Source organism: Neodiprion virginianus, chromosome 4 (genome assembly GCF_021901495.1).
Source record: "Neodiprion virginianus isolate iyNeoVirg1 chromosome 4, iyNeoVirg1.1, whole genome shotgun sequence".
NCBI classification, from domain to species: Eukaryota; Metazoa; Arthropoda; class Insecta; order Hymenoptera; family Diprionidae; genus Neodiprion; species Neodiprion virginianus.
In genome coordinates, this window is record NC_060880.1 from 10253397 (window position 1) to 10280653 (window position 27257).

General features: G+C 36.7%; 2 protein-coding genes across 7 annotated transcripts in view; one reads left to right on the top strand and one right to left on the bottom strand.

Moving 5' to 3' along the window:
• Positions 1-27257, top strand: part of LOC124303326 (tubulin polyglutamylase TTLL5) — a 282756-nt gene that overhangs the window by 106064 nt on the left and 149435 nt on the right. The window lies entirely within an intron of this gene.
• LOC124303327 (uncharacterized) lies at positions 12387-26894 on the bottom strand. 3 transcript variants are annotated; one of them, XM_046760412.1, is made up of 2 exons: positions 26767-26894; positions 12387-14518 (listed from the first exon to the last, which is right to left on the bottom strand). In XM_046760412.1, the coding sequence occupies exon 2, from the start codon at positions 14499-14501 to the stop codon at positions 12756-12758; it is 1746 nt and encodes a 581-aa protein (XP_046616368.1). In that variant the 5' UTR covers positions 14502-14518; positions 26767-26894; the 3' UTR covers positions 12387-12755. The 3 variants fall into 3 exon arrangements, with proteins under 3 accessions (XP_046616368.1, XP_046616369.1, XP_046616367.1); XM_046760413.1 differs by having other exon boundaries at positions 26790-26853; XM_046760411.1 differs by lacking the exon at positions 26767-26894 and adding an exon at positions 26257-26728.

Sequence of the window (27257 nt, forward strand, 5' to 3'; positions counted from 1 at the left end):
CTCTGTGAATTTTGAATGATTTTAAGCCCAATTGTAAGCATTGTTTCAAAACGCCATAGTGAACAACGTAGTTTTTTTTCGGAAAGTAGCGTGGGCGTCAATTTCGGTTGCTTACTATTCGAGATCGGAGGTATATAGTGCTCCGGACACAGTGATGAATCTTTATGAATTTCATGCAGTTCCTCAGGATATTCCAAATCCACCTCCGGCATATCACCAAACTCCGCATTGTCCGAGATGGTAAGAACGTCGCATTGTCCGAAGTCCAATACCCGTTCGAAGGAACTGTATGGCAGAGCAAAGCTCATAGTAGCACTGTTCAAATTATCAACGTCAAAGTACATGAGATAAGATTCTTCGACTTCTGGATCGAATACCTCTTCCATATATCTATTGTTGGCCTTTGCGTATCTGTTCGAGCACTGTGACACACCACCTCGAATACCTTTTTCGATAAACATAACCATATCTATGTCGGTGAGAAGCTCAAGCTCGATGTCGGTACACTTCAATATAATCGCATTAAACGACAGACCGGGCGCGGTGTAATAATGTAACGGGTCCAGGTTGTACGTTGTTCAACAGCTCTGTCGAAAGTTTTGAAAAACGTCGGCTAGTAAAAACACGTCCGTCTGTAAATACAAGTCCGAATACTCTCCCAAAGTTTGAACGTTAAAAGTTTGCCTAACTTCACATGCATGTGCATTATTGTGCATAGTCGTCGTCTGATATATCCCGATCATTTAATTTTGAGTAAAATTGTTGTTTCGATGGTAGCCGTCTGTCCTCGAGCTTTTCCTAACTGTATATGTATTTGTACGGGAACCCTCCTTTTCTGGTCAATAACTGAAATTCATCTGAGCTACGATAAAATTTTCATGTGATAGATTTTTGCTAATTTCTCAAGACTACTGGGCATGAAACGGTACGAATCTACGAATCTGAACTTCATGTCTGTCCTCTCGACATATTTTGTAAAAGAAATGTACTTTTCTTTGTTTACTGGTAGAAGCTCAATTGTGCCCTCGAACGATGTAGCCAGTGCTTTGATCAGAAAATGTGAATCGTAACCCGACAGATTGTGGAATATCACTGGGATAATGTGCGAATTTTGGTCATTCAGATTGCAACCTCGATGAGCAGCACCACGGTACTTTCCTGTAAAATGGCAGCGACCACGATGTTTCACGTCTGTGAGTGTAAACGGTTTTTCACAAATGTGACACACTGTAGTTGAATGAAATTCGTTGATTTGAATGAAATTGAGCGGTTCCATCGGTACAACAGTTTTGAAATAAACTTCTAACAAATGTGCCAATTCCGCTAACTTATTCACAAACCATTGAATGCAAGTCTATACACGATAAATTTTGAATTTTGAAAGCGAATCGTCAAACGCACAATGTAGATAGTAAGCCTTACTATACGGAAGATGCTTTTGATAAATTGTACTATTTTCCCCAAAACTTTCAAGAGTGGGCTGCAATAAACATTCTAGATCTGCGTGAACGCAGAACGGAACGGTTTCTTTATGTTTGAAATTTTTGAATTTTAGAATCTTTTTCTCCTCTGTAGGTAGGATAATTTTGATTTTGTTTTAATTCATGCCATCTACATTATGCTTGAACAAACACTTTTCAGATTGAAAGTGTGATAAACACCTATCACCCAACCAAGCACGACGTTTATGTTTAGGAATTTGAGAACTTGTTAATCGAGACAGATATCGAACACAAGTAAAATGAAAGATTCTTTTTTTTCACAAATTTTCATATCAACATCATCATCGTCATCGTCAGTGATTTCAGTTTTTATCGCTGAAAGATGAATCACAGGTTTATCAGACTTATTCTGACTCAGGTGAATCGGTACTATTTCACTTTTTTTCCGATCACCTTGGTCCATACCATAAACGTTAATTGAAAGACCGTTAAACTTCTCAAATTTTGAAATGGTGTTTTCGTCTAGAGACATAGCAAACTTCATACCATCATACCGTAGCACTGAGCTGAAATGCGGGTACGAGCTTCACGCGTTGGGATTGATGTTGTCGGCTGGGAACAGAGCTGCGGTGACTGACCACAGAAACCTGTAATAGTCGTTGTTTCTGATGTTTACCACAGCCTTCTTATCACTGATATGGTCAGGTAACGAGGTGCATGTGAACACACCTTCTCGTAGTGGCACGTCCTCCTTCATATTCACAGTCAAATTGATTATTTCAGTCAGCGACCAGCCTGAATCCTTACTCTGGAAATCTTCCACCTTTTTCAACAAACGTTCCGTCGCATGTTTAATGAACCATTCGTTGATATCCGTTGTCTGGAGGATGATTTTATTTCTTGTGTTAAAAAATTTGATCTCCCCTACCGTGTGAACATCTTTTCTAACTTCAAACTTACAAGCCAGGATAACGTTGGCTTTCAAGGTCCTGTCTTTCTTCAAAGCGTTTTTTAGTCTTGTCACAGCTAGTACCTTTGCGTCTTCTCTAAATCTCTCCACATCTTTATGCTTCAAATTGCCGATGGATCCAGTTCGAATTCTCCCCTCGAAAGCTGATTCCGAATCTTCCTAGTGACCTCGATCGCTTCTTCTTACTATCCGCGTACCTCCACCCGTTTTCTGAAGACGTTTGAATTTTTCCGCGAGCGCTTTCAAGAGTCCGATCGTTGTGATAATTCTCATCTTTTCTCCAATCGATGAAGCCTTTCGCAAAATTTTGTTCAGAAGGCGAATATTTTGACTTTCCAATTTTATTCATCTCTGAATCTCCGCTGTTGATGATGATTTGTCCAAGATTTCGTACGCCGATTCCATAATATCGATCAATCTCAAACACTTTGCGGATTCCATCTTGAGCTTTTTCCTCACGTATACTTGTCAAGTTGAGACTTAATGATCGTTTGCATTGATGAGCATCCTTTTTATAGGACAGCAGTACGTATGTTTGTGTATGCGCGCGCACCTTTTAGCATTCTTAGAGCTATAGTCACCCAACACCGCAGATCCATGGCTCTGAATGTACCGCGGCTATCGGTCGACCTTGCACTCTGGCCTTGACTAAACCCGTTCGAAATTTATCGTTGAGTTCACATGACAGTCCCAAGCCAAAAAGATTGTCACGTGGTTGATATCAAACCAGCATCCGAGTAGATGAAAAACAATTCTCGGAACTATCAATTTTGGAATGTCACGTGGTTGATAACGTCGGAAAAGAATGTGGGGGTGGTTGATGTTACACATCAGCAGTCCTACCGTAGAAAAGGAATCTGAAGTGGTTAATGTTACACATCAGCAGTTCTATCGTGGGAAAAGAATGCGGGACGGTAAAAAAGTTCTCGCCCCCGCTGCACCCTTCATCGTGGCAGACGAGCACTGCATAAAGACTTTGACCTTCGGTCGGGTAAAACAGCACGATTTTGACCTTCGACCGATAAGAATTGTTGGTAACGCAGTGCGATTTTTACCATCGACCGATACAACTGTCGGTAAGGTTGCACTTTTCCAACCTAAAGTCGGTACGGCAGACTGTGACGTCATCGCGGAAACGGGTTTGAGTCTGGGGAGAATGTCGGTAAGTGTCGGTCATAGGAATCTGTAAGTAGAACCCGCCTTGCCGTGCTACTTTTGCCTACGACGTCGTGAACTCGCAGAATCTATCGTCAATTAGCCTATTGTTTCTTTACTTTGTTATCAATATGTGAAATACAAGAAATGAAAAAAGCTTATACTTGCCACCAGCTGTCACTTACGTACCAGTTCGTAATATACTAACATCGTATCCCGAAATAAACAAAATTTACGCGTTCTTATTTAGCGCTCCAAGTAGATAGATGTATAACTCAGTACTCAATTTGAAAGGCAGGATTTTCACGGGTAGCAAAATGCTGCGGCAATATTTTACTACCGAGTTCTTGGCCAGTAGGTATGTCAATAAAGCAGGGTAGTGCTACCCGGTGCACGCTGAATACGAATTACCTACATCTCATGGAGATGGACTGCGTGCTCTGTACACTGACCTGAAGCTGTGACAAGACAGAGAGAACAACAGCTGAAGGCATTCCCCCTCACTCTAATCGGTGATTTGCCGAGGGAAGCATATAGGGTCACACAAGTATGTGTACTTGACCTGTCGTTAAGAAGGGCAAAATCGAATTTTAATGGTCCTACCCCCCAAAATGGTTCGTAGTAATTAAAAAAAAATGTCGGAAATTCAAAAAATTTTTCCCTCCACATTTACCCACCGCTAGGAAGCCTCACTTTTTCCCGTAAGAAAAGCATTGATTTTTCGTGTTTTTTGATCTTTTTTTACCGCTGCCCTAATTATCAGCTAAAAAATCGTAAATTCTCAGAAAATGTTGACAGTTATGTTACCTTTTTGTCGAATTTTTTGGAATTCGATACAATCATTTTTGGGCTAGATCGATCACATCTTTATTCTCTGTATGTTGCGAAAAACGTGGAAGAAAGTAAAAAAAGTTTTGAGCCCAAAAATGCTTGTATCGAATTCCAAAAAATTCAACAAAAAGGTAACATAACTATCAGCATTTTCTGAGAATTTTCGACTTTTTAGCTGATAATCAGGGCAGCGGTAAAAGAAAGATTAACAATCACGAAAAATCAATGCTTTTCTTATGGGAAAAAATGAGGCTTCCTAGCGGTGGGTGAATATGGAGGGAAACATTTTTTAAAATTCTGAAATTTTTTTTGAATTATTAGGAACCAATTTGGGTGGTAAGACCATTAAAATTCGATTTGCTCTTCTTAAGGGCATTGCCCAGCTAGAAAGCGCGGGCTACTCCGTTTCCCGCGTTAACCGTGGCGAGAGAGAGAGAGTAAAGGAACAAGTGAGACGGAGCAGCCGAGCTGTCGCCGGAGTGAGGCGGGTGACGCGGGCTAGCCTCCTCCACCCCTCACGGGCATTCGGTTTCAAATACTTTTAAACAGCCCAGTGTGCCGCGGTCGGCACGACGAAGCACCTGATGAATAATAGAAAAAAATAGACTCCTTTCAGATTCCACTCGAAAAATTTACTAGTCATACAGAATTTAACAAGGAACCGAAACTATTTTTTTTATAATTTAAAAACTTGTCATTAATAAGGCAAAAATCGTCAAACATTTGAATGGTTTATAAAAAGTGGGATTTTCAATAATGTTCAACAACACATTTTTTTTATGAAAGCTTATTCGTTCACCTTCCGAATCCACTGTAAATGATGTCTTCATGTCGAATAGAACCAGATATATGCGTGCTCCTTTTGCATCAAAATTGAATGATTGTCTTGTAACTTTCGAAAACAAACATAATTCGGTCGAACACCAAAATGCGTATCGATTCTGTTTACCTCTGTTTCATGTGAAAAAAATATGAATAAATTGAAAAAATCCGAGATCATTTTTTGATTGATATGACGTAGAATTTCTCATACGTATGTTGTTATATATATTAGGGTGTTTCAAAAAAAGACGGATTTTTTTTTTTCTTATGGTGTCCACAAATTGATAGCATATCTAAAAACAAAAATTCTGGCGCCAGTATGCGCTCTTAATATCAATAGGAAGGTTTGCCTCTATCCATTTCTTTATTTTCCATTTAAATAACACGGGAAATTTTTTTTTTTTATGTTTGAATCTTTATTACTTTGGAACGGTTCATCGTAACAACAATCTGTAAAAAGAGACTTGTAGGAAATTTCACGCTCTACAAAAAACGTCTGAAGATCAAAGTTCCTCAGATCAACTGTTTCAAAGATATCAGCGATCAACAATAACACTCATCAAAAATTTCAAATATTTTCCAATAAAACTACAAAAAAATATCATATGCCATATTTATATTATTTTTTATGTAAAATTACTTTAATTCTGTTAACCTGAGACTGTAAACTTTTTTTTGCTAATTAATTCAATACTTAACTCACAAAAAGCACAAAAATCATTTATGTGATATTTTTAACCTTTATATATATTTATGTATTTGTGCTTTTTGTGAGTTAAGTATTGAATTAGTTAGCAAAAAAAAAAAGTTTACAGTCTCAGGTTAACAGAATTAAAGTAATTTTACATCAAAAATATTATAAATATGGCATATGATATTTTTTTGTACTTTTATTGGAAAATATATGAAATTTTTGATTAGTTTTATTTTTGATCGCTGATATCTTTGAAACGGTTGATCCGAGGAAGTTTGATCTTCAGACGTTTTTTGTAGGGCGTGAAATTTCCTACAAATATCTTTTTACAGATTGTTGTTACGATGAACCGTTCCAAAGTAATAAGAATTCAAAAATGAAAAAAAAAATTTCCCGTGTTATTTAAATGGAAAATAAAGAAATGGATAGAGGCAAACCTTCCTATTGATATTAAGAGCTCATATTAGCGCCAAAATTTTTGTTTTTAAATATACTACCAATTTTTGGACACCATAAGAAAGAAAAAAAAATTAGTCTTTTTTTGAAACACCCTAATTTATATACATTCTTAATATTTCAACGCAACCTATATTCACCGGCGCGGCGCGCGGCGTCCGTATTTCTACGCAATGCGATCACGTGAGTGGTAATAGTCTAATAGCCGGTATTCATAGTCAGGTTCGATTTGCAGGACTGTCTTGAGTCAGCTCAAAGCATAGCTTGATCGGCTGAGAGCTGTCCCTAATACAGTCTCGAAATTAATACGTAATTATTTACGAATACCGGCCAGACGACATCACAGGTCATTTTAAATTAAACATTGCAACGAATAGCTATTAGCAAATTCATGATATAACAACGAAAATATCATCAATCTCCCAGAAATCACGACGTGGAGGTCGCTATCAAACAGAGACCCACCTAACCCGTCCCTACCTCCCAACCATGGTCGGGTTTGCACCAAACAAATACAAAATGATGAAAAATAATATAAAATGATAAAAGTGAAATTAAACTTGTTCAAACTTAATAAACATAATCACGACATCTGTATGAAAACGGACTCATAGAAATTAAATTGCAACAGTATAAGTGAAACATGACAGTAATCTCGATAGAGAAAATTGACATCATAACAAGGCATCGAGCATTGTATACATTATATGGGTAAATAAATTCTATAGAAAACGCAAACTATGGAAAGTAGTACGTCACGAGTGCAGGCCACAGATAGTGATGAAAAAATAGGCTATAGAATATTTACATAATATATAGGTATTAGGTATACACGCAGTTTGGTCAGACTACAGAAAGTATTCCTGGAATGAATAATCAGATATATGTATAATTATAAGGATATGACTAGCAAATTTTTGGCATAGTAATACATATAACTAACTAAACATAAATCACAGAAATATTGCAAGTAAGCTATGTACAAAGCTATTATATTTATGTACATGTGTACATATATTTATATTACAGTTTTTGTCGTCTGTCGGTCGTGAATTTACTGTTTCTTACGCGTGGCCTTCTGGGCTTCGATGATTTGAGGGGGTTCGCGGATTGAGAGTTGTCGGGCGCGTCTAGAATCTACGATCTCGGGTAACAAACAAAAGTGAAAGAAATCTGCTAATTTATTCTCCATTCTTTTGGTCCAGAATTTATCGTCACGTTTTATTTTATCAAGAATCGATCCCTTTGGCGTCCAAACTATAAAATAGCATCACTTCCTATTCGTAATGTGTAGAAGACCGTAGACCTGATGCATGTAATTATGAGAAAGATCTAACTTGGCTTTTCCATCGATTATTTTCATGAATTTAATTTTCTTTGGCTGTATGCCCTCCATTGGAGTTAACTCTTTTGCCGATGCTGGGCACTTGACTTCTACGACCGCATCTTTACCTATAAGCCCATCCGGCGACGACGCCGCAAGGAAGGGTAACGCCTTGTCCACCACTAGATCACTGCTATCAACAGTAACAGAATGTTCGGCAGTGAACTGACCTATTGCTACGGGCTCTTCTTTTGTGCCCCACCTTGTATTAGAATTCCCATGGAAATCGCTGTAGCTGATGCGTTCTACTAATTTAGCATAAGATGTTCGTGGCCTTCGCTTACAAATTTCACCGAAAATTGAGTCAGTCAAACGCTTTCTTCTTTGTTCGTACCATGTGGTTGACGAACTCTGCCCCATTGTTTGTCGCTCGATTTTCAATAGGTCCTCCGAATTCAAGGTCTGCACGAATGTCTTTTGAGCAGATGCCAGTTCATCCACCGACATGTCTGGTTGCTGTGGACATGCAGCATTTGAGCCATAGTCGGCGTCAGCGATCTGGGCCACGAAAGTTTTTTTGCTACCCTTAAAACCCCTTTTTCTAATTTTTATTGACCCCGTCTTATTTTCGGAATATTTTCTCGTGAATTTACTCACCCTTCCTGTCAATTTTTCCTGCACTAATACATGAAATTGTCCACCAGCATTCATTCTCATTACGGCAGAATCGCACCGAGCTCCATATGAATCGCGCAGGGTAAAGTTGACTCTTTTGCCACCTATAGCTTTGGCAACGTGTGAATTGTATAACTCTGCTACGTTGTTATCCACGTCCGATATGAGGCTCGATGCATGCTCAATGAGTCGATACATTGCCGATTGAATCTCTTGGAAGACACCAGTCGATTTCATGTCCTCGACCAGGTTAACTTCCCCTGGTTTGGAGTTACCGTCACAGAAGTAACCCCTCTCCGCACATGATCCATGTTCCCCGAAAACATGGACCGTTTTAAATATCTTCACGCGAATCCTCGACTCGAACGTAAAGTTGCTCATCAACTTGCTCGTTTCTATAGCGAATTGCGAAAGTTATAGCATATCGTAGTCGCTTCAAGTTTTTGCGCAAATTATTACGTAGGATCACAGTATCAACCTTGCGGTTGGTACACAGATCCCGAAGTTGAGTTCCATAGACGCGGAGAACATGGTTGCGGCATTCAATTTTTTTGACAAGTGTTTCCGGTTCATACGGAAGCGCATCGATGAGTTTCCCGTGAACACTACTGTCCCCATCCCTAATTAATTTATTGTATCTAATACCGTGCATTTCTACGCTACACTTAAAACCCTCAACGATAATGTCTAACTCCATCGCGGTACTAGAACCCGTCCAATTTTTCGCACATTTATGTTCGCCTACAGATGCCTCGGTATCACCCCAATTCCTATCACACGTTGAACAATATTTATTTCTTACCCCAATGAATAAAACTTTACTGGTTTTGAATCCCACTATTACTGCTACACCTGATAGAGAGTCATATTTGTCCTATACGATCTTTTTGCCCAAGACCCATCGGCGACAACCGCTATGCAAGGGTACCCGTCCTCGTCAACGTCACCCGCCTCACGGGCCAACGTAGCTTCTTCCCTACGTGCCTCTAGCATTTGCTCCTGTAAAATGTCGTGATACGTATCGCTAACTATCCTATGAAATTTATTCCAAGTCTCTTGAGCCATACATGGCATATCTACCGATGCACTAATCTCTGCTAGTTGAGAAAAACCACCATCTGTGGACACTACACCGGATACTATAGCTGCATTGACGCTTGAGGAGCCTGAACTAGAATTCTCTGACGTTATTGATTTGACTAAATTACATATACTACATTTGAAGGTGATAGTGGTAATGAATCCTATCCGACTTTCGGATATTGGACACACGTCTGCAAAAGTACAATCAAAAGGGGAGTGACGACCAATTTTTGTAATACTATCTAAAAAATGCCTAATGTCTACTCTTCTTCTCTCAGGCAACTCCAATGGGGGACTTGGTTCGGCCTTGACATTACCGAATACAAGCAAATGTGTATTTATGTGTTCAACAACATTACTTTCGGTCGCAGGCTGGATACTCACGAAACCCTCCGCGGTGTTGTATTCAGTCGTCTCGTCGTCGTTTCTCGCGTACTGTATTGGAGATTCAGGCATTGTCTCCGAGAAAAACAAATCGGTATCCTGAAATTCATTGACAAGTACGGTCTCATTGACGGGAGCAACATCTTCTGTTACCTCGTCCGCCGAAGTCATTACTTCGCAAACCATTTCTCCGTCGTTTTGTTGGCTCGCAGGAATTCTATACGTATAAATTTGGAAATGCACGGACACGAGAAAAAAATTTTAGCAATAAATTATAATGATCACAAATATAATCAGTGACCAAAATGACCAGGTCCCAGGAGACGGCGGATCGAAGAATGCCCAAATTTGCCGCGCAACGATAATTAGGGAATAACAGATCAGGAATACTTTCATAATATCACTGTTATATAATATATGTATAGTAAATCTTATCGTCTTGTCATTTTTTTTTTTTTTCATTTAGTGGCACTTGGCGGGCCTTTTTAAAACAAGCACAAGAAAATACAAGTCGAGCTATATCAACGTTGCAATGGCAATATAAAAATGGGCCCGCCAAGTACCACGTACTGCAATTTTTTTTTTTAATCAAAAAAAAATTTTTTCTCTTCTCAATTTCAATTTTGATTTCAATTTTTTTTTTTTTGTCATCATTAGTTATAGTATATCAAAATCATCATTCGTTTCTAAATAAATTATACTTGGTAGTAGTATCTGATTTGATGACAGTTTTGTGGGGTGGCTGTTTTGTAGGTAATGTATGCATGTATGATTACCCCAGAATTACGTCAAGTTTATTTCTAAAAACAAAACGCGCGTATTTTAGTGGCCTAATACGTACGCGCCATATTTACTTTGTATGGAAAATTTTGCCAGGTACATTGTAATTTTACCTTGGATGCTTAGGTAGTCACAATAAGTGATGAGGATATTCCTTATGATCGACAAAGTGTAAACACTCATGCAAATTGCCGAATAGTGATTTCTATCATTTAATCTGAACACGTAACAAATTGATGACATATTTTAGCGACTAATGCAGACCGGGCTAGTACCACACGTCACAATGCATTCTATTTTATATTTTCGTATGTATAAAAAACGTGAGAATGAATTTATACTGCTATTATGAACAGCAATATCGGCTCTCGAAAGTACCTTCTTAGATTAGAGCCCTGCGATTGTTCGTACTCAAGTGATTGAATCTCGGAGTCGGAGAGGATGCGACATCAATCATATAAATAATTCGATTTACCTCCTTTTTCCTGAAATTTAGCCAAAATCTTTATGCCGCGTCGTTTCTTCTTCTTCAAAGACAGATTCCCTCTCTTCTTAGCCATCGCGGGAATAAATACTGACTCGAAATAATAAAAAACACTGTAGAAAAACACAAGCAAAAATGAAAGCGTGGAACACTATCCAGGATTCGAACGAGGGGAATTGTAGCGGGGGGTTTGAGTCTACTCTCCTCGCCCGTAATTCGCATGGTCGCCGGCCAACGCGGTCGTGGTGCTAGCAGGCCCCCGCCTTTTGCGCGAGAAATTTTCTGTTTTATGCTTCGTGATTTTCCTTCTCATTTCCTCATTTTTGAAGATAATTAGGTTCTTAGGGAGTCATTTTGAAGTTAAAAAATAAAACTGTGTCGCTTGTTTTGCCGAATTTCGAAAAAAAATTCACTGTCCGCTGTGTCTCACTTCAAAGATAACGTACTTACAAGTACGTTTTTCACGAATCTGAAAGCGAAATCGAAAACTCGGCAAAACAGACGATACAGATCTATTTTTTCATCTTCAAAATGACCCCCTAAGAACCTAATTATCTTCAAAAATGAGGAAATGAAAAGGAAAATCGTGAGTCTTTGTTCGCGCGCGCTCTTCCAGGCATAGGCAACGCCCTTAAAGACAGGTCTAATGTGTACCTCCCCGCTTGTCTCACCGCTTTCCTCATTCAGCGGCTTAGTTCCCCACTCTCTTGATCTTGTGACAGAAAGAGAACCACTGCAGAACTAGCTCGGTTCTTTGATCTCAGCTTCAGCAGCCCTGTAAGGTCGCGTAGTCTATCTCTATAAGTCTATAATTACTCACGTCTATGATATTTCATACCTTATTTTATTGGCATTCCTATTGATCAGAAACGAAGCAGCAAAATATTGTGGTAGCATTTTACTGCCCATGAAAATCCGGACTACGTATCACATAATATTGGTGTATTGGTGAACTGCTTCGTAAGTTTACAAAAGTAGTATTTCAGTTATTTATCATTTTTCGCAAGAATTGGCTAAAAATAGTAGCACTGTTTCTCCCAACTCAAATTACATGATAGAATGAAAAAATAACTGTCTAACCCATTCAAAATGGTCCGATAGCTGAAAATTGTGATCCACTAGGTGGGCTCGAGTCCCAAGGTCAATCTTCCGCGAAAAAACGTAAACTCAATTTTTATATCTATCATCTTTATGAACAAAGCTTCGAAAATTTTAGACTCGTTGCTCTTTTTATTTTCATTAGTTAATTATATTCTGCTACAAATTCATTCAGTAAACAACGGAGCTACATTATTTCAAACTTGACCAACTTAGTGGTTGTATAAACTTTATTGATGCGAATTCCTTAACTCTTAGAGAGGGACACAAAAATGAGTGTACATGTGATTTGTACAAGTATAGGTTATACAGTGAATATATATTTACGAATTTAGGTCTTAAACAAATTTTAGTAGCGATTATTTGTTTATAGTAGAGTTTCAGACTACTGGTGTAATTTGTAATTCTGATAACAGATCAATTCATGTAGCCAACAAATATAAGTAATCCAATGCTAAAGTTTAGTTAATTTTATCGCGGACTTGGATGTATGGATGGATGGATGTACTTGGATGTGAATATTTGCTTTGATGATACGATGATAGGTGAAATTTACACTATTGGATACAATTACTCCAAAACCAATGTGAGCCGGGGGATAAATTGACATCAAAATTGTCCCGAGCCAGAGTTTCCCGCAAAGTTCTTACTCCCTCACAGTCCAGGCCCCAGTTGGCCAAATTTCCAATTCGCTTAAGATTTTTGCAGCTGTGAAGCATATTCAATACAGTAGAAGTCGACACATTGCTTGCCTCGTAAATGTAAAAGCAAGTTAAATTTTGTGCCAAACTATTTTTACATTTCTCTGACTTACATCCATTTTTGGATTTGGTTGAAACATTCAATAACTTTTCCAAGTGAAGGTTAGTGAGATCAAAACAACTGTGCACGTGTAAATCTGTCAGCTCTGGTGCCAGCGAAAGTGTTTTTGTTATTGTTATTGCGCTAACTATGCGACCTAGTTGAACTTTCTTTAGATGTTTCACAGGCGGAGGATCGGTTCTGTTGCTCCAAACAACGTTTGAACCATCCATAGATAATATTCTAAGATTTGGACAGCTTGAAAATATTTCTCTGAGATCTAATTTTATTGGGTTTTCAGTTTGCATTATTCGGAGATTTAGATCGTGCAAGTTCTGGCCGTTAGTGCGCAGGTAGCCGTAGAAACCCTCCAGCCATTGTTTTTGTGCTGGAATGCTGTGGACACTCAGGGAAGTAACACAAGAAAATAGTCCAAGTGACTCTGGGGGATGGTGAGGCTCAGAAATGTGAAGTTTTTCCACCTTTGGACAAGCCTGCGCTAAGATTTCTAATCTGGATGGCGTGGTTCTTAAAGTCCGGGCCTGAGTGAGGCTAAACGGAGCGTTCAAACCAGTTGCGCCTCGGTTCATGATTTCCATCACTCTTCCCACGTGATTGTATTCGGCCAAGGATTCCAATTTCGGAACGTGAACCAGAGCGATGAGCACCCCTTCACTCGTTACTCTTGTATTGGCTACGTTTAAAACCCTAAGTGTATTACAGAGGAAGTTTCTACTTTCACAGTACTCGAGCAGCACTCCAAAGTCGGAATTTTTTTCAGTCTTCAAATTCTTGAATTTCAGTTTCGAAAAGATCGACTTTATGCGGGACCAACTATTAGATTCTTGAACAGGAGGGTGATACAAAGTTTTGTCACGAAGTTCGACTTGCAACAGCAACTGTTTGAGACCAATGTCTGTTACTTGTCTGGAGCAGGCAACATCCAAAACGACCAACTGCGAACACGCTTTTCCAATCACTTGTAGTACCGCATCGTTTGCTATGTTTCTGAGTATTAGAGTTCTCAGATTCGTCATGTTAAGTAATGACGTTCTAAGTAACTTACAGTCCAGTCTAAGCAGTGCAGAACGAGCCAGTTCAAGAGATTCCAGTCCAACCCCTTCTGTCGCTAATAAATTTAGGAGCGAGGTTTGATGGCTGCATCCATAGTAGCAGCACAAATTAACTTTTAGACATCTGATATCATGTCCGAGTAAGAGAGCAAGTAGATACAATGGTGCAGGGCCCGAGATCAGAGTAGAACCATCCGAGGAAGGTCCATAAAGCATTTTGGACGTTTCCTCTATCACTTGAGAACGAAGGCGTGCCGGAAGGGCGTTCACATAGTAAGGCCTGATAGTTTGTTTCGCATAGGCGAACACTTGAGCGGCAGTTGATTCTTGAGATCGTATTTGAAGGCGACGGCACGTCCCATCGAGCTGCTGGCACACGCGTCCCAAACTGAGCCCCTCTAGGGAGCTAGGCTGACGGTGGCCCGGCATTTTCTCTTGTTTATTCACTGCGTGACAAAAATGGTTTTAGTTAGTTACTCTAAAGAATTTCGAGGGTCATTTAATCTGAACAGAAAATTTGTCTTAATCATTGCCATCTTTCGAAATAAGTCTGTCACAGCATGCTCAAACAGTATTCAAGTGCCATTTTTAAGTTTAACAATTGTCAAAAATGTGGGAGACTACGAATTATGGGATAATTTAAGTAAAGCATATTAATTTTATAAACGTAACCCGTAGAAATTAATTATAGTGTAAATTCGAAAATTTGATGATTTCGAAAAATTAACGACGGAGCCAGGAATCGAACCTGGCGTCTAGAGATGCTTAGCCTGAGCCTTATTCCACTAGATCACCTAGCCGCCCTGAATCTGTTGTCGTTAATTTCTCTCATCGCCAATGAGTTTGAATTTGTTTTCTTGTGCCTGTATATGTATGTATTAAGAATTTTGTCTCTTCAAGCACTGTTAAACAATGTAGTGTGTAGATGATATGTTTACATTTGAATTCTTACTTCTAATGAGAAGCCACGCAAGACGGGCAAAGCCATCTATTAAATGATATACGGATGTGCATATCATTAATCACGAGAAGATAATTGTTGAAGAATGTAAATTCGAAAATTTGGTGATTTTGAAAAATTAACGACGGAGCCAGGAATCGAACCTGGCGTCTAGAGATGCTTAGCCGGAGCCTTACTCCACTAGACCACCTAGCCGCCCTGACTCTGCTGTCGTTAATTTCTCTAATCACCAGTGAGTTCGAATTTGTTTTCGTGTGCCTGTATATGATTGTATTAAGAATTTCGTCTCTTCAAGCACTGTTAAAGAACAGTGTTGTTTTCAAATGTAAATATATCATCTGCACACTACATTCTTTAACAGTGCTTGAAGAGACGAAATTCTTAATACATTAATGATAGTATTGCAGAATATTGTTTTTTTTTACTGTTCTAAATACATATAATTCATATACGCGTGCAGTATATTATTCAGCGGTTCCGTGAGAAAATTATTAATAACTCTATTTGCGACTTGAAGCTTCGCTTAGAATCAATAGGGGTCGAAATCTCAATGACAATAACATACACTATATATTTCAAGTTCATTTCTACGAGGAAGAAGATGAAAATTAGATGAAATGTTACCCGTCAGAGTGCGGACTATAAAAATCCCGATTAGTACGAACTGTGTGAGTAATATCCGGTAAAACTTTGATCCCTTACATCTTTGGCTGAAATTGGTCTACTTCGTGAATTTTATCTTCTTATCCCACAAATATATACCATTCGTTTCAATATTGTATGACTATCAAGATAATATAGAAAGGCAACGTTCTGTAAAGAAGTTACACTGATCTATGTAAATCAGTGAAAAGCTACATGGAAATAGAAAAGTTTGTTATTGCGAGAAATGATGATCAACCATTAAATAGCTTGTACACCGATTTATATTTTAAAGTGTAGCATGAATATTGGATCGCAAAAAAATGGAACGAGTCACTTCCACTTTTGAAGTAGGGACGCTTCCACATTTTCAAATTTGGAATGGCTAGTCACAGGATTGAACACCATCGTCAAGAAACCAATTATTTGAGAAATTAATTGAAAATCACTGGGATTCAAGCTGTTCTTCAACACTGAAAATGACTTGAAAATCACCGAGATGTCCAACAACTTTGAACGTTTGGGAATCACTTATAAGTCAACGGAATTCGAGCCATTTTTTAATATTGAAAATCACCAAGAAATTACTTTGAAATCGTTGGTGATTTCCACACAAGTCTCTCCTCAACCGTCGTCGTAGAATCCTCTACAGAATTCTTCGTACAACTTTACCCTGCGTCAAAAGTAGTTGTATTATAACGCTTTAGTATGGTTGTAAATTTTATCGTTCTTAAAATCTAGAGTCGAGTCTTTCTGTAAGATTATAGAAACACCAATGCAAGAGTAAATCTTTACGTGCGTTGGTTCTTATTTATTTGAATGTTGTTCGCTTCGAAGTAAAAGTTCACACGGTGGCAGATTACTCATACACTTGATGTTGTGTAGTTTTCTACTATCAAATCTCGCGATATGTAACGTTTTTTCTTTTAATTTTTCACTTCATGTTACTTGATTCAATAGCGACTTAGCGAGATTTCTTTGGAGTTCTAATCAATCAAGTCTAATCGAAAACTCAATTCAGTGCTGCTATCGAGATTCCATGACAAATATTTGAATAATATTAAGGAAACTTGGGTATCTGAAACTCCACAAATGAGCTTGATCGATCAAGTACGTGAAGTGAGATACGTAGCACTGAATGCTTAATGTATCAAATATAGTAAAGTTGAAAAAATTAAACTAGCAAAGTGTGCCAACTAGCGATGGCCACTAAGCCAAAACAATCGAAGAATTGATTAATCTAGAAAAATAGTCGAACACGACTCGATTGAATCGGTAAAAATTAACCGATTTTTTTTTCATATTTTTTTGAACCGGCGCATATAAACCCAAAATTTCGTAAATTTCAGTACGTAGTCTTAATAGTAGAAAAGTTTTTTGAATATTTACAGTTTCATTTAAAATATTGTTCAATTTCAGGTGAAAATATTCATTTATATTTCACTTATATATATTGCAAATAGGTACTTAATAAATAAGACATTGATAATAAGTGAAACTTTAAACACATAAATAGACATTGTATTGCATCGTTCATGGGAGTAAATAACAAAAAACGATTGTGAGGAAAAATCATCGAGTTGGTTGATTAATCGAGTCTAAGAAATAAGCGATTATACTCGATTAATCGTGAATAAATTATTGATTTGAGTGAAAATCCATTATTTTTGGTCATTCTTAGTGCGAACTTGTAACTAATCTTCCGGGCACACAGTACAAGTAACTTCGAACAATGGTGGTCAACAATATGAAATTCAATCACAAATCCATAACTTTTACTCTCTTTACTTACGTGTATCATTTCTTTTATATATTAGGTATGATTGAACCAATTTATTTCGATGGTTAGTACCGATGAGTTTTTAAAATCGAGAGTATTTCCTAAATTGAAACTGTGAGATGCAAATGCACAACTGTCAAATTCATGTTTTTAATTTTAGAACCTGACCTTGAATTCTGCTTTTAGGTGTTGAGAATATTGTTCTATGCATATTTTTTGACAGTCATTACAATTAATTTGATAAACAGTATTCATTTTTTCAAAGGTAAGAATGATAGTTTTTAGAGAAGTGAACATTTTCTGTGTGCTGTTGGTAATTTTATATGTAACATCTATTCTTTCTACTTTTAATAGCATTTTTAGTCTTTATCATTTGTTTGGAAAGTTGTGATTCCAATCAATAGAATTAAATGTTTTTTCACTTACATCTTTTATGAGAGATAAAGGAAAGTTATTGTTTAACAGAGTAGTTTCCACTTTTTCAAGAATTCTGGTAATGAAGTTAGGATGGGATATATGTAGACAACGACCGAATACGCCCATGACAACAGACTTTCTATAAATGTTCCGAATAAAAATTAATGTAACTACCAGATCATGTGTCTTTGTAAAACGTTTAAAGTAAAATCTTGCTGTCATGGTTTTAACTACAGTATCTATGAAATTAATTCTATTATCTTCTTCTAACTCTCACGTAAATTGAATTTTTGGGTGAAAATTACTGACTTTATTCACTAGTATGGCAGTCTGATCTTGATGCACACACGTTATAATTTCGACATATCTGCGATAGAAATGTAATTTACAGGGAAGACTATTGATCAATTTATTTTTCTAAGTGTTCAAGAATTGAACTTGCAACTATTGGACTCACAGGCGAGCCCATGGCGACACCAAAGATTTGTTTGTAAAATTGGTCGTTATATGCGAAGTAGCAAGATTGTAGAACTAGTTTAGTAGCTTCTGTGAATTCTTTCTTGTTTATATTAATGTATTTTATTATTTTACGCCATTTTCTAGTAATAGTAGATGTCACTAACTTAGTAGGAATATTAGAAAATAGAGATACTGCATCTAATGAAATGAAGATATGGTCAACTGGTATAGTCAATTCTTTTATGTTATTGACGAAAAATCACGTGTCTTTAACATAATAGTTGGAGTTACCTACAATATTAGATAGCATACCGCCACAAAATTTGAATATTTTGCATTTAGGTGAGTTAATGTTTGACACCATTGGTCTTGACGGTACCGTTATTTTTGTGAATCTTAGGTTCAAAATATACTGTCGGAGGTAAAGAGTTATATTTCTCGAGATTTTCGGCAACCTGTATACTAGTGAATTTCATACTTAAAATGTTAATTAAATCCTTGACTTGTTTTTCTATTTTTCTGTGGGATCTCCATTTAGAAGTTGATGAGTGTCAGAGTCATTTAGTAAGGTTCGACTTTTTTCTGTTTATTCATTTCTGTTCATGAGGATTGTAACGCTCCCTTTATCGGCTTTAGTTACAATTAGATTACTGTGTTCTTTGAGGATAACCTTCGCTTGCTTAAATTTATAAATTTTCATGTTAGCTTTCTTGTCAACGTTTGATGACATTTTATTGCTAATTAACCTAGTGACATTAGACCTAATTTTATCTTGGATAGCCATGTTTTTTTTACGATGGCTGTTTCAATGATGATGACAAGGTTTTCTATATCAGGTAAGTTCACTATCCAGGTATCAGGTATATTTATTTCAGGAATTTGCTGTTTATGTCATTTGTTAAATTTTGTGATGTTACTATATTTTATGTTTTCAAATAATTTTTAGCTTTGTAGAGTCTAATGTGAAGTTTTTATAATCGATACGCAATTTAACTTCATAGATAAGATTTAAATTCATGTCTACAAACACGTGTAGCTTCGAATACAATTTAATTATCTACAAATTAGCTCTAAGTCAGAGTCAATTAGGAAAAGAAACACCTGTCAAACAATATTTGTTCTTTTTCTTTATCAATAACCGGATGGTGATCGGCTGGGCCCGGTCGAGACCAAATTCGACGAATTCTTCCTTCGTCATGCTATATAAACAATATAACTGTCTAGACGCAATACTATGGACATTTTTCGGATCCTGAATCAATTCGTGTTAGATAATGAATAAAAATGATAGTAATTTGTTTCATAGTCACAATCTAGTAAAAATAAACAAATTATTCATAAAATACTTGATATTGGTTAAATAAACTGCGGAGCCCTCGTTGAGGTTAGACCCATAGCTAGTACTCTTGTGAAGCCCAAGCTTATGTTTACATAATCGATCAAACTTGGTTTGACAACCTATCGCACCTTTGAACAAACTGGATGCTGCGATGAAATCATGTTAGGAAAATCATGATTTTGTTCTAAAACAATTCTCTGCGTGTTTTATTTGTCGTGTTGATTTCTCATTTTTGCGAGGAAGTTACGTACTTGGCAGTAGGCATTTCTATTTTAATATTTTTTGTAGGTAAGGATATTGTTGGTAATGTTTATTAAAATCTACACTTGCGAAAATGAATTTTGAGACGATCAAATTTTTCGTCTAGTTAGTTACGTTGGCAATGCAGAATCACTCCGCATCGCAACCGCCTGCTAGCCGAGAAGCAATCTTTGTAAACACGACATTTGAATGTAGTATTTTTAGGTTCTGTTATGATTACGAAGATTGACCTTGTTTCGCGGCTGGCCGGCGGTAGAAACGGGCTGACTTTGTATTGTTAACGCAACTGACTAGTCGAAAAAGTTGGCCGTGTCAGAATTCATTTCTCGAAGTGTATATTATTATTTTGGTGGTTTTCAAGTTGCAAAATAAATTTTTTTGGTAGTTTCCACTTTAATTTATTGGGCGCAAGGTTCTTGCATCGACGTACTTTATGGGGATAAGTATTATGGCACGCAGCGTCATCCACATTGATTTTCAAAACCGCAAAACTCCTTAATATCGGACTCAATACTGATTCCCACTGTTTTTATCTAGTCAGATATTCCACGTACACAATTTAATTGAAATCTACTTATTTACAAAACATACGTGGCTCCATCACTGTACTCAATAATCTTATCGTACAGTGTTGTAATTTTTATTTTTTATTAATACGTTATTCCTTCTCACTTTTTATTGTCGTGAACTGTTTTTCGTAATTATGTACCTTATTGTTAGTCAATTCGAGTGTCTCACACATTATGTTTTAAATTGATAATGATTTTCGGGTTTCGTAGCAAGTATGACTCATTTTACATTAAACCGTATACCATTTCAACGTCACCAGTTTTTTCAATTTTTTAATTTTTTTTTTTCTGTTACGGATTGTGTCCGAAACCGTCGTCCACGATTTCCTTCAAATGATAATTTCTTGGCTCCTAATAATCGTACATTGATCAAAATGTATAGTTCTGGCAACTATAAATTGACTAAAAAATGTAGCATGCTCCTGGTGCGTGAATGTTTTATTGTTATACTAATTATAAAAAATATAGTAAAATCAATGATTATCTATGCTTAGTGGTACTATATCTCCAACGGTAGTCACATAATTACTTTCACTAACAATGAATGTAGCTTTACTATGAAACTTTTTTGGCGTACCTTATTTGCTGTGATTGTTATAAAAAATTTACTCGTTCGTATTACAACAATACTTATGTGGTCTGGTAAAACCAAACATAATATATCATTATGCCAACTATTATCGTTGTCATCCGGTCACAACTGATTTGATGGTAGTACTGTTCCGTAGAAGAATTGAACTCGTTATGTGCGTAAGTTTAACATTAGTATATCATTTTCAGGAGCATATGCAATAGATTCAATAACTATACATAAACGTGTAATCAGTGGTTCTAATGAAAAAATGAAATCTAAACATTTAGCCTAATTGTGGCAATTGGTACATTTTCCTGAAAAGCTAATTACATATAATTGATCGTACGTCTGAAAAATCTCATTTTTATGTTGTTAGATTCTGAAAAGCGCCACACGCGCGTTTTCGTTTGGGATTCGAACTGGCTATTGCTTGCAATTACCTATAACTACCTAGTCGCATCGAATTTAATATGTTAACTACGGTGTATTTATTTTCATAAAATGATGGTTGAAGCAGTAATTTTTGAATAAATCGTCTTGGTTGATTCAATGATTCTTTTCTCTCCGTGTATAAAAGGAGATTGTTTATATTTTCTATAATTATGACAGCTATTTTCATATTCAATCTAACTCAAGAATCGTTTAGGAAATCCGTTTGCGCTGATTCGCTCAACTACAGAATATAACGTTGTCATTGCATAAAAAATTGTCGAATAGTTGAATTCATCTATATGGTGGTTTATATGTGTTAAGGCAACTATGCATTATGTGAATGACAATCAAACCAAATGTTACATTCAACGCAGCGCCATATGTCAGGCCAACGATAACCTCGTAGTCTTCACTACCAATGAAGAACGCAGTTATCATAACTACTTTCTTTTACTATATTCTTGAAGTTGATATAAACATTTAATGACCGATGTTATAGTGAGAAAAATTATATTTTATATTTCATCCAATTACGGTCATTCTAGATATAATATATCTTATAGTTGTCATAATTATAAGATTTTTTTCTGTGTACGACCTTCTGTATGAGCTCGTATTAAGGATGAAAAAAACAAGCTACAAATCGAGCTACAAATGCATAATTACTAATTACGAGATCAGCACAAATTTTTTTGTCGTGAATACTTTAATAATCAACATGCATTTTTCACTGTGGACTCTTGGTCTAAAATTTTTATAAATAAAATTACCATTATATTTCCCGTTCAATTCTCTATCACACGAGCTTTTTTTCTTTAGAATGGTGTTTTCATGGTGCCTGTATGATTGAAATAGTTACATAATCGTCGTGTACTGGGCCTGCGACGCCGCGGTGACTCGCACACGGTGCAACGATGGCTGCCACGGACCAAGAGAAGGATCCAATATTGTATTCAAACTACATAGAAGGTTTTTCACTCTAATCGTCGCAGCCCAATTACTCCGAAACTAACAATAAGAAAGATACGAAAGAACGTGCTATACGAAATATACAAGCTTCGAAAGGGGAAAGAGCATGAAGGCATCAGATTTTTCATAAGAGGAGCCACCCACGTCAGGTGAAGGTCGACTTGGTTTTTTTGTAATGGAACAGTGGATTTTTTTCATATGTATTTGAAAAGGGCATCAAATTCTGCATCAAAAAGTACCATATACTTATCACCTAAACTCGACCGGTGGTGTGATAAGAGCCGATTTGTGAAATTTTTTTTCAAAGCCGATTGAAATGAAACATCCCGTATAATGTTAATTTTCTTAATTTTTTAAAAATGGTTATTAAATTATTTATTATATGTATTTCAATAATAAGTTCACGGAACCAACAGATTTGTTAGTTCAACAATACATCCCCACAAATTGCTAAGGGGGTTGTCTAGTCTTCAAATTTAAAAAAAACGATTTTTTTTGCATATTATTATAGATACATCTTTTAATAATATTTCTGCCCAGGGCTGATGCCAAATTTCCAAAATTTGAGGAAGTTATGAGCACTTGAGTGAAACAATGCACAGTGTGCGCCTCAATAAAGTCGAGTTCAAGGCTAGAAAGATCAGCCTGTGAGGAAGCTGCGAATGCAGCAGTAAACCTCCTATATGCCCCATGGATCGCCGATTAAGGATGTCATTTCATACAGAAATTAAATTCAAAACCGAGGTCAAAATTTTAAACACGCTAACTTCGAATCGCGTTTTTCTCGAAACAACAATTTTCAAAAGTGTACAAGACATGATATTTCAAAAAGCACTGAAACGATCGTGCTCAAATTTTTACAGCATCTTTGTTATACCTATACCTATCGCGTGAACTACAATAATCATGATTGCTTTGCTAGTTTTTGTTTTACGAGCTAAAGAAATGGAAAAAAATGATGAGTTCTAATTTTTTTTTTTAAACTGTTAAAAATTTAAATTACAAAGTTTCAGGCTTATTCTAGTTCATACCATACCCACAAGCCTAAAGATTAAAATGCCGCTGGTTTTTTTTTTTATTTCTGATCAGAACAGTCGGATTCGAGTCTACACTCAAGCCCGTTCCTTACATATGTTCCTATCGGTCAGTATACATTAAGTTATATTGAATATTTCGTCTCCAAAGAATTTATAAAGTTTTTTCAAATGTCAATAAATATAGCGTGAAAATGATGTGAAATTTTATTTTAATGGTGTGTCTTACAAAGATACCCAAAAAACCTTTTAAAACAAACAGTTTTCACGCCAGATGACCCCCTTAATTTTTATTAAAGTAATCACACCATTATTCGAGTATTTAATTGCGGGTTTAATTGTCGTTCTATTTCGAATTGTAGTTCACAAATTAATTATGTATTCATGATATTAGCTCGAATGATTTATTACCTGCTTCACTTTGCCTGCAATTTGTTTACAAACATCACCCATTGATCAATTGAATGAAATTTTGTTTAAAATTCGTTAACTAATTTTGAAGTTAAATGTCTACGTTAAACGTATTTACTGAACCACTGTCGATATCATATAACTCTTTGTTGACCTTTTCTCCTTAACTTACATCAGTTGTTTGTTTCTTGACGCCTCCCGGTTACATCTCTTAAGTTAACGCGAAAAGATTAATCCCACTCTACGAATTTGGCCTAGCGCGATTAATCAAGCGGGAGTGCCACTGGCAGCTCATTTCTGTCAGAACGAGTCTACGCACGAGGTGTACGCCTGTGTAGGGCTTGTATTGCTATACCTTACGGAACGGACGATATCACAGGAATCTCTCGGTATACGCTAGTAAAGTATCTTTAGCGAGCAGCCTTTGCGCCATCACGTGTTATTTTTTTTTAATTCTGAGCATGTAAAACTCGTGGAAATATGGGATAACATGCAAAAGCTGACTTTTATTATTTTCATTAAGTAAATATTTACACACAATGTCAGTAAAAATAATTAATGATCGGTTTTCAAGAACTGCAATTAGATATTTTTAGAAGAAAAAGTATTTCCGAAGGTACAAAATGAATATTACTCATTATGATGTTGTTATTGAGGTAAGTTTAGAACTTCAGTTCATAAATAACCTAGAAATTTTGGTAAGAATAGGTTATTTATGAATTGAAGTTTTAAACTTACTTCGATAATAACATTACAATAATTAGTTTTATTTTTTGAGCTATTTTGACTTGGTATTTCTCTTAATACCGTACCAATAATAATACGTCAAGAATTATTAACATCAATCTCTTCATCTACATTCGACACATGAAAACTTGTACATAATTTTGTACATTTAGCAATACTATTTCTACTAAAAATATCTAATTGCACTTCTTGAAAGCCGCACATTAATTATTTCACTGACATTGTGCGTAATTATTTACTTATAATTGGAAATAAAGGCAACTTTTCACATGTCTGTCACATATGATTACGAGTTTTGATCGCCCAGAATTTAAAAAAAATGAGACGAATGGCGCATAGGCTGCGTGCCAAAGAAACTTTACTAGCGCATAGTCTAAGATCCCGACCTAAATCGAGCTTCCTTCATCGAGTTTTCTAATAAAATATGTATCTTATACAATATAATTTATAAATAAACAAAACGTGTTTGGGTTGCCGCCCCATATCCTTGCACAGCTAGTTTTGATTAAAAATTATTGAAGTAAATTTTTTTCCACAGTTACGGGGATGCAGTTTCTTGAAAAATTTAGTAGTAAAAAATGCATATATGACGGTCATGGGTTATGTTATGTTTATTGAGATTGAGTTTGTTTCTCGCTTGGCCGACTATGGTGCTGTAGGTTTCTCTGTGTTGCCAACATAACTGCCTAGTGTAAAAAATTAGCAGTCTCAGATTTATTGTCCCCAAGTGTACACACGGCTGGCACACTACTCACCAGTGTTCGCGTCCCATTGGCGTCCAACTTTTTTTCTCACAATATTTTTTTCAATCAATTCTTTTATTTATTTTTTTCGTTCACATCTCCAATCTTACTAAAGATCAGTAATAAACATTGCATCGGAAAGTTGCGGTGAAAATATTACTATTCTGCGGTACGGTAGCAATTTCATTTGTATCGTCCGATAAAATTTCATAGGCCCTCATAGAGACCGGACACAAAAACCGCATAACATTTCGATAAAATCTGATTCGTCCATCCGACATTTTAAAAGCAGGGCTAGCACGTTTCGTTTATTTATACATTATAGTCTACAAAATACACAATTTTATTAGGAAACTCGGCGAGGAAGGGTCGATTCACGTCGAGATCTTTACTAATTCGACTGATCACACGTACCATCACTATTCTCCGATTGTTGCGTCGCACGACGCGCTGTCGAGCGATGCGAGTATCTGAATAAAGATATCTCAATCATACAAACACCATTTTGAAAAAATATATTTTGTGAAGAATTGAACAAGCAATCCGACGATAATTTATTTTTATCACACGAAAAATGAGTTTAAGGTATTAAAATCGTGTATTTGAAGCTCCTTTCAATTCTATATTCCTTCGAAACAAGCCTATGCTGAAGGTCGTACAGTCATTAAGAGCCGAGAAATCACTGTTTGAAGAAGGTCGTTTTTGATGATCTCGTGACTTTTTTGAAAACATTGAGCACTTACGGGGTAGAAAAAGTTTCAAAAAACTAAAAAATAGTTAGGTCAATTTGAACTAAAATGTATACGGTACAACACTCAAACGGTATCAATCTTATCACCCACTAACCGTACTGCAACGACATCCGATACCGAGTCATTCGTGGCTGCAACATACGTTTACGTAGATCATTTGCGATGCAAATGAAAATTTTGAAGCACAGGAACGTATTTGTACATTTATACTGCCAATTACAGAACCGATGTTGCCTGTGTTTCGCAAATAAAATAATGATAAACTGACTAAAAATATATTAAATCTGAATATTATCACCAACACTTAATTGTTCGGCAAACACAACGCACTATATACGAATACCAACGACGCAACAGTCTTCCGAACCCAATTATAACCAAGCTGCGCAATCAGCGCGGAGCCGCTACAACGTGTCGCGTGTGTGTTATGTAGATATGTAACCTCTCTATCTTGTGAATCGGAAGAAAATATTTCGACAACGAAAGATGCGTAGTGTTTTTTCAGCTTCAAACTGGTTTTTGCCTTGTACTCGCCAGCATCGTAGAGCGTACAGCTTACCGATAAACAAACAAACAAGTTCGAAACTCAGTGTGTGAAATCTACCTTGAAACAAGCAAGTCTCTTACGGGTGTCTCCTGAGCAGTAGCTCGTGCTAGACTGAATTCAAAAATCTCTCTCACTCCGCTCCAGCGCTTGGTTCGTCGCCGCGAGCACTGTCGGAGGAAGGGCGTCGTGGCCTATCGCTGCGATCTCGTCGCGACTGCGTTACCGCAAAACGCGTCACGCGGCATCAGTTTGGTCACCGAGTATATCGAACTCCGCGGCATTCGCGTCGTCGTGTATCGTCAGTACTTCATATATAGTCGGTCATATTTACTACTGTATTAATGGTTGATAACTGACTCGACTGGAGTGCCTGAAATTCTTTGCTCGAATTTTTTACAATACGTAATTAAGTTTACTCGCCTACATAAGCTATCGCACAATTGATATTTTGCAATCCTAGGAAATCATGCCTTGAGTTTTGATTCATCAAAAAAAATATGGTGAAATTATAGTTGATAGTGATGTTAAAAAGACAATAGTTTATTCTG

What these genes read in the sequence shown, in the direction of transcription:
- LOC124303327 (XM_046760411.1), bottom strand. Translation starts at nt 26,302, where the DNA reads ATGTTGCAGCCACGAATGACTCGGTATCGGATGTCGTTGCAGTACG. An exon ending in TCGGATGTCGTTGCAGTACG is followed by an intron (nt 14,519 to 26,256) that starts GTTAGTGGGTGA and finishes TTTGTCACGCAG; the next exon opens with TGAATAAACAAGAGAAAATG.